Source organism: Penaeus chinensis, chromosome 40, assembly GCF_019202785.1.
Source record: "Penaeus chinensis breed Huanghai No. 1 chromosome 40, ASM1920278v2, whole genome shotgun sequence".
In the NCBI taxonomy this organism is placed as follows: domain Eukaryota; kingdom Metazoa; phylum Arthropoda; class Malacostraca; order Decapoda; family Penaeidae; genus Penaeus; species Penaeus chinensis.
The window spans coordinates 429,964-437,463 of record NC_061858.1 but is presented as its reverse complement, the minus strand read 5'-3'; the positions used below and the strand labels follow the sequence as shown (position 1 = coordinate 437,463).

The 7,500-nt window shown below is 37.7% G+C and overlaps 1 protein-coding gene across 2 annotated transcripts in view; it reads right to left on the bottom strand.

The window, feature by feature from the left end:
- LOC125047062 (BTB/POZ domain-containing protein 9-like) overlaps nucleotides 1–7,500 on the bottom strand; it is a 16,943-nt gene that overhangs the window by 9,343 nt on the left and 100 nt on the right. The window contains exons 1-5 of one of the 2 annotated variants that reach the window (XM_047645130.1): nucleotides 7,485–7,500; nucleotides 2,563–2,756; nucleotides 2,307–2,436; nucleotides 516–746; nucleotides 77–235 (exon numbers count right to left, since the gene is read on the bottom strand). The exon at nucleotides 7,485–7,500 is cut by the window's right edge and continues 100 nt beyond it. In XM_047645130.1, coding sequence (XP_047501086.1) covers nucleotides 77–235; nucleotides 516–746; nucleotides 2,307–2,436; nucleotides 2,563–2,744 — 702 coding nt within the window. In that variant the 5' untranslated portion in view covers nucleotides 2,745–2,756; nucleotides 7,485–7,500. Of the gene's footprint in view, nucleotides 1–76; nucleotides 236–515; nucleotides 747–2,306; nucleotides 2,437–2,562; nucleotides 2,835–7,484 lie in introns of both variants that reach the window. The other variant, XM_047645131.1, reaches the window with a different exon arrangement.

Sequence of the window (7,500 nt, the reverse complement as noted above, 5' to 3'; positions counted from 1 at the left end):
CAGTTGTTTGCATCTTGAAAAAAAAGACAACCAAATAACCATATTCTACTTTTATACACATAAATCAAAAACTTACTGTGAGACTAATGAGAGGTAGACGAATTTGAGAGAGAATGTCTTGTATTTGTTCCTGTGAGAGATCCGAGTTCCGCTCCACCCACTCATGAACCCCTTGAAAAATGTGGACTTCAAGAGCACAGAAGGAATCACGGCTTATAATTGCCTTTAAAGCAGTCTGAAAAACAAGATTAGTTACTAAGATTCCATCATATTAATTGTTATAATGTATTACATATTCATATCAATTCATGTATCAAACAAAAGTTAATGCAAAATAAAATGTAATGTATTTTATCACAAACACAAACTGCCTTGATATCTAACTTCAAAGGGAACCAATAGTATACAAATATACACTTTACAACAATCTGTGTAAATATTCAAACAAGTAATGACAAATTGCATATATCTTAAACATATATATATATCATGCACAACGTCTGAAACCATCTTACTGGTGAAAGGGAATAGAAAGACTCATGGTTGAGAATGGATAGTGCATTTTTGTCCATGAAATCTTCACACACAGCCTTCAGATTTGAGAGATTGTAAAGGGAAGCCATGTCATATATCACACAAATATTGAGAATGCAAAGTGTGTCTTTTAAGTAGTCACAGATGGCGGATTCCAAATCCTCGAAGCCATACTGGTGAGCCAAGCCTAGGATATCTAAGACAGTTTCTTCCTGAAAAATTGGAAAACAGATGTATAAATGCAAAGAATCAACCTCATTATACAATCTTATTGTCATAGAGGGGAAGTGTTCAACATGGGTAATCTTGTGCCAAAGCCATCCTTACATAAAGTAACAAAATCTTCATATCTAATTAGTCCCCTCAAGAAAGTACAAGCTTTTAAACCCAAAAGTCCAAGGTGCTTTGATCTCCTTGCAGCTGAGTCACCTCAATAGATCATCAGCTTTTAAAAACTGATGGGACATTTTTCTCTATTTATTTCCCAGTGAGGGCCACACTCAGGATCCAAAAGCCAGATCCAACAAAAATTTTCGAAGTGTCAGCTGCAATAGAACTAAAGGAGATTGTACTCAAAAGCTATCATCAACAACAGGAAACTCACAATCATGAGGACAAAACTTTATCAGCACTGTGTTGGCTTCAGGAAAATATTCTCGAGTATTAACCTGAACCAGACATAGTGAGGGTAAACTGGAAGCTAGAAGAAAGAGCCCAAACAATGCCATATATATTAGTATACCCTCACTATGTCTTGTTCAGGTTTGTACTTGAGATTATTTTACTAAAACCTACATACAGTGACATAAAGTTTTGTCCTCCTGCCAATGAGACTACCCATAATGGGTTAAACAATAAAGACAAAGAAAATTGCTGTACTTAAAGAGTAAAATAATAATCAATATCATGAAACTCATAATCAGATGTGACTGAACTTTATGTACATATTCTCAAGAACTATATGATTCCTGCATCTATGCTATATACTTGATTCTTTGAGGAAAATCTCATATAATATATATCTGAACTGGTTTCTAATGCTCCAATTCAAGAGATTTTAAATCCTTCACACATTGCAAATAATTGAGTATGACAACCTATATCAAAAGCATTGAATATTAACCCCTTGATGACAGGTGAAGAAAACTTAAAAAAAACTCTACGCTCTGGAGATCAATGGCAACGCGCCAACTTTGAGTGTGGGAGTTCGGTACATCGAGCCGAATCTCCGGCTCATAGTGCTTTGGTGCGCCGCCGCAGCATACAGCTGCTCGCAACAGACCGAGCGGTTTGTTTTGACTCCTCACAGCGTGACCCATCGGGAAGGGGTTAAATAAGAAAAAGAAACCAGCCTCTACCATCAGACGTTCCTAAATGCAGTTACTCATGAAAACAAAGTACATTTTCACTACAAGAAATACATTTTTCATGTATATATTTGATTGTGTCTTGCTTTGCAGAAAAGAAACAAACAAACCTGTATTAAAGTCAAATTCTAGTTACCTTACATTTAACTCAAATATTATAAGCATATAAAATAAGAACATTAATGGTGCCATTGTAAAACCAGGAGATTTTGCTACCTTCCTCTTACCAAATGACTCCCTTATTTACAATGAATGTTAACAAAATCATATAAAAAATGGGTTTTTCTATCTTCATAAAATTTCAAGTTCATTTTCTATAATCAAGTATGACTACCAGTATTCAGGAAATATCCAAAATGGTAATCTCACTTTACACTGAGTTACCTTTCATCTAGTTTTTCTTACCTTCTCTGAGTTGAGGCTAACCCAACCAGTGTATATGTACTTTAGCAAGACTTTAAAAGCTGTTAAATTTGTGTCTTTGATCTCTACTTCAGTCTGATGAGATTCACGAAGACCACCAAACAGGAGAGCTCTGTAAAATTGTAAAATAGTATTTTATCATTCATATGAACATTACAGTTTCCTTTTGTTCATATAATAAGAATTATGGGAATTATCTTACAAAGATATTCAAATACTTATTACTCAATTTACAAACCTAAAGTACTGGCTGCGAGCTGCCAATATGACCTTGTGTGCATGAAAAGTCTGTCCATTAACTTGCAGTGTTACATCACTGTACTCATCGTTGAGGTACAGAGCACCAATGTCATGAGCCAGATTACTTGAGTGATCCACTACACCCCCGGGGTATGGCAGACCCACGTGGATGTTGGACATGTTTCTTCACTCCTGCAGACACAAAAAATGCCTTTTACAGTTTCATTGATGGACTGGTTTTTAAGTTCAAATCTTGTAAAAAAAAATGCACTGTAAAATATGAAAACAAAATATAAAATAAAGCATACACATCTACATATACATTGCTGCACTTATTTCTATTGACATTATCTGAATATCCATTTTAACCCAATGACACAGGGCCAAAAATTCACTGTCGAGCAATTCTACTGGAAACTGTTGGAGGAGTCTCCCAGTCTTTGTTGCCCGTGGCCGGCTCAGAAAGCCCACTATGCACTCTTGCACAAGTGCAAGTGTGTGTCATGATGGCTGGAACCATACCCGGCACATGGCCAACATTTCTCATGGCAGTATAGTAGATGGTATTGTTGCACTATTTGGACTGGTGTCTTATCTCTTTGGGGAGTGATTGTTGTGGGTGTGAGTGCCCACAGGCATGGCTAGGTGTTGGAGGCTGAAATTGGAGATCTATGAGTTGGCTAAGGACTGGGCAGTCCTGCTGCTGCTGTTGTCATGCTCTGCTACAGGATCGGGCATTGCTGATCTTGGTTCCAGCTTCTGCAGCTCAAGTACACGTGCGCTGCGTAATCGCGCAGGGAACAAGGGGAGCCCACTGTCCAATGAGTGAGGACATGCCGGTGGACCTGGTGTGACCCAACCTGGGAAACTATGCTAAACTTCAGGTCGGGGGGTCGAGCTGCTACAGTGGCTACAGCTATTCCCTTCAGCAAGGGGTTAATATCCAAATTCACTTCCCATCCACTGAGGAACATGTCTAGAGTAAATAATTCACCCAAAAAGGGGTTAGGAAATAAAACAGCCTTTATTCTAAAATGCCACATGTAAATGCTGTCTTATCTCAAGCCACAAAATTCTTCATTATTGTTTTGTGCATAAACACTAATAGATGAATAGGGCAGGAAATTGAAGGCAAAACTGAATAAACAAATTTTGATTATGCAGTCCAGGTGATTGACATATCACTGAGATTACACTTTTACTCTAACACAAAATTGTAAAAAAAAAAAATGATATATTTTCCTGCAAATTTGACAGATTATGATGTAACTTCTCAAACCCTTATCACACTATATAAGCGACAATAAAAATAAGTGGCTTAGGATAAATGTTTTTAAATTCAATTCATGAAAATGAGTTTTAAGCTTCTAATAAATGTTTGCCAGTACCTTGTACTGGAAAAGCAAACAATATACCAAGACAATGTACACTATACCAAAACAGATATTTAAGTTTCCAATAAGAATATTATTAAAAAGTTATCAAGCAAAATCCTAATTTGTTACTTACTGAATAGAAATTTTAAAAGTGAGATATCAATCCAGCATTTATGACATATAAAAAATATACATATGATAATTGTCAGCCACAATAATAACTCCTTTACAAACCTTTTTTGATCTTTTCAGAAAAAAAAGGACTACTTCTAATACTAGTCTCTGTTACAGCTAGCACTGAGATTCATGCATCCGTATTGCTGCACCAAAATAAATATCCGCAAACAAAGATTCTGCAAAATCATCAAATATCTGCAGCTGACATATCAAAAAATTTGCAATGCAAATGAGGTATATAATTTGTATTGCAACAGAGTGAGTTTAACCTAAATACAGTCCAAAAATACAGTAAATGTCAAGTTGCTTTGTTTTGATGTAACAGTAAGCAATATAAATACAAATAAATATATCAGATGTGACATATATAGTACGCCAAGTCAATCCCTTTAAAAGACAGAGCAAAGGGGACAAAGACCTACTTACTTCAACTCAAGGTCTTCTTTTCTTCCTTCTTTCTTTCTTTTATTGAGGCAAAGAGCCACTAGACATTGGTGATAACTGACTGAATGCTGTGTGAATGATATCTTTATATTTCAAATAATCATTATCACTAATTCTGAGTTATCAAGCAGTTATCATGACCAACCTAACAATTATCAAATAACTATCACCATCCTGTCATCTATCATCACTGACCTATAAGTTATCAAATGCCCTTTTCCAATGTCTATATTTGTCATTTAATTTGCTTTATCTAGATGATAACAGGCCGTTTTCCTTTTACAGAGTCTATATCATCTTCCTAGGTAGTCTATAACACAATAATAATAATAGCAATACTAACAATAACAATAACAATAACAATAACAATAACAATAACAATAACAATAATAATAACAATAACAACAACCACAACAACAACCACAACAACCACAACAACCACAACCACAACAACCACAGCAACAACAACAACAACAACAACAACAACAACAACAACAACAACAACAACAACAACAACAACAATTATTATCATTATCATTATCATTATCATTATCATTATCATTATCATTATCATTATCATTATCATTATCATTATCATTATTATTTTCTTATTTATGGATTTTCTTAATTCTTTTTTTATATTGAAATTTTCTGTAATACAGCCAGTACTGCTGCCCACAGTACCTAGAAATAGGATCCTGAGCCAGGAAATACCATCCTCAATGGGCCGTCGCTCTTCCAGTCATAGCTCACAGACATTACATTCCACACTCATTTATCATTGAAAGTATTGCAAAAGGCCCTTCCTAAGTGCCAAATGAGTCAAATCACCCTCCAAGAGCACTGTGCACTCTTTCCCATTGCCACCGCCTTCAGCCGAATCGCTCATGAAGGGACATTCAGGTCACCCCAGCCCACAGTCAATATTCCCATGATGGCATGTTCACGTCAACCACCCCTCAAGCCAAATTTTTTCATGATGTGATGGTCCTGTCATAAGGAGTGTAGGGGTTAAGATCAGAAAAAACTACATTCACTGATACATAAAATAATCTGCCAGGCAAAAAATAAAATCAGAAAGGAAGAAAATAGGTTGTAACAAATACCATGCAGAGATAGTCAATAGTGATTGGATGGAGATCTAGGATCAGAGCCCCAGTTAGAGAAATAAGGTGGTTGAGTAGGGGTCCTAGGGTAAAGCCCCCTGGTTGTGCATTCCTTAGAGTGCCTCAAGGTTGTTGGCTGGGGTATGGTCACTTCGTAAACAATTACCCAGTCACCAATCTGTCAAACTGAAATCAGTCATCACCAATCTGCCCAGTGCATCTTCACCTCAGTCAAAAAGCTGAGTATAGTACCAAGTTCTGTACTGCCATCAAGTTGCTAGGAAATTCCAGAACTTGGTTCTTAAAAATTTAAACAGAAGTATATCTATTGGCAGAATTTTATTTTGGCAAATCAATTTTGAAATCCTTTCAAATTTCATCTTCAGATCTCACATCTTTTTACTTTTCAAACAAAGTGTCTGAAAAAAATAAGACACTCTTCACCACACAAATAATTCCATTCTTCAGACTACTGTAAAAATTACAAACAATAAATGAGAAAACTACATGTGAAATTTATTTTATCAAGTGCTTCATATAATCATATATGTAGGGGTAAAAACAGATATATATTTGTTGTGATTTCTACTTACATAAACAGATACAGTAGATAAACCCTTCTCCTAAGAAATATATACACTAAGAAATAATAACTTAGAACATTTCTAATATTCACTGGTATATGAAACATGTGTCTCATGGGGTACTTATCAACCCACTGGTTTCAGGTGCCTAATGGCTCACAAGTGGACAAACTCTGTGCATCAGGCTTACTTGAGTGGCAACTCTTGCCGGTGTGATTTGTAGGTCTGGCCTACACAAGCAATCGTGCACCATGGCAAGACTCTGTGCCTTGTCTCTGCAATGCTGTCAACTCTTTTTCTGCATACTCACTTATAACTGTTTTGCCATTTTCCAAAGTTCACATTTGTCATTTGTTAACAATTAGTAACACTGTTATTTGTATCATTTTTTCTATACTTTTGTATTATTTGAGTTTCCCGGCTGGAATAAGTTCTTGCACACAGATCATTTCTTCCCTGAGCCTCGTACTGCCCAGACATGACTCATGGATGACACACCCTCATAACAGTGAAAAAATTGCAAGAGCCCCTTCCTAAAGGCCCACTGACTCTAACCTCCAAGAGCTTTTGGCAATTCAGGCAAGACATCCCGCTCACTTGCCATTCAGCAACACTACCTCACAGCGAGAAGTTCCTGTCGCTCTTCCCTCGGCTGTGACCTTGCATCGTCTCTGAAAAGTATTCTTAAAACCCCAACATTTTTCAATTGTTCTTAAAGGCAACTGACATCAAAACTTACTATCCTCAATTGGTTTTACTCAGAACTTATCATTTCATAAGGCCACTTTGTAAAATGCCTCCCGGCCGAGTGATTCGCAGTCCCCCCAAGCCCGCGGCAATGCCTCCTCCCCCGACCCCGCCCCCCCTGCTCCAGCTCCCGACCCGAGGCGCCGACGGGGCTGCAGGCTGCCAGGCCCAGCCGGGCTCCGGGGGGACCGCAGGGCAGGCCGGGGCGCGGGCTGGCAGCCTTCGCCTGGTGCCCCTTGAGGTGCTTCCTGAACCATGTTAAGGCATACGCAATGTCATGGCTCCTTCATGTCAGTGTCAAGAACCATTACATAATTGGCTGGACCCGAAGGGCGTCCCGGACCTCCAGTCCGTTCTGTTATTAATCTGGGATTTTATTTCTCACTTATACGGCTAATTGTCATCACCTCTAATGGACCCGCTAACCCCACCACAGATTGATCTAAAAGTGACAGATTTGTCATCCCATTCGACAGCTCCAATTACCTGCGTAACTTCTAGA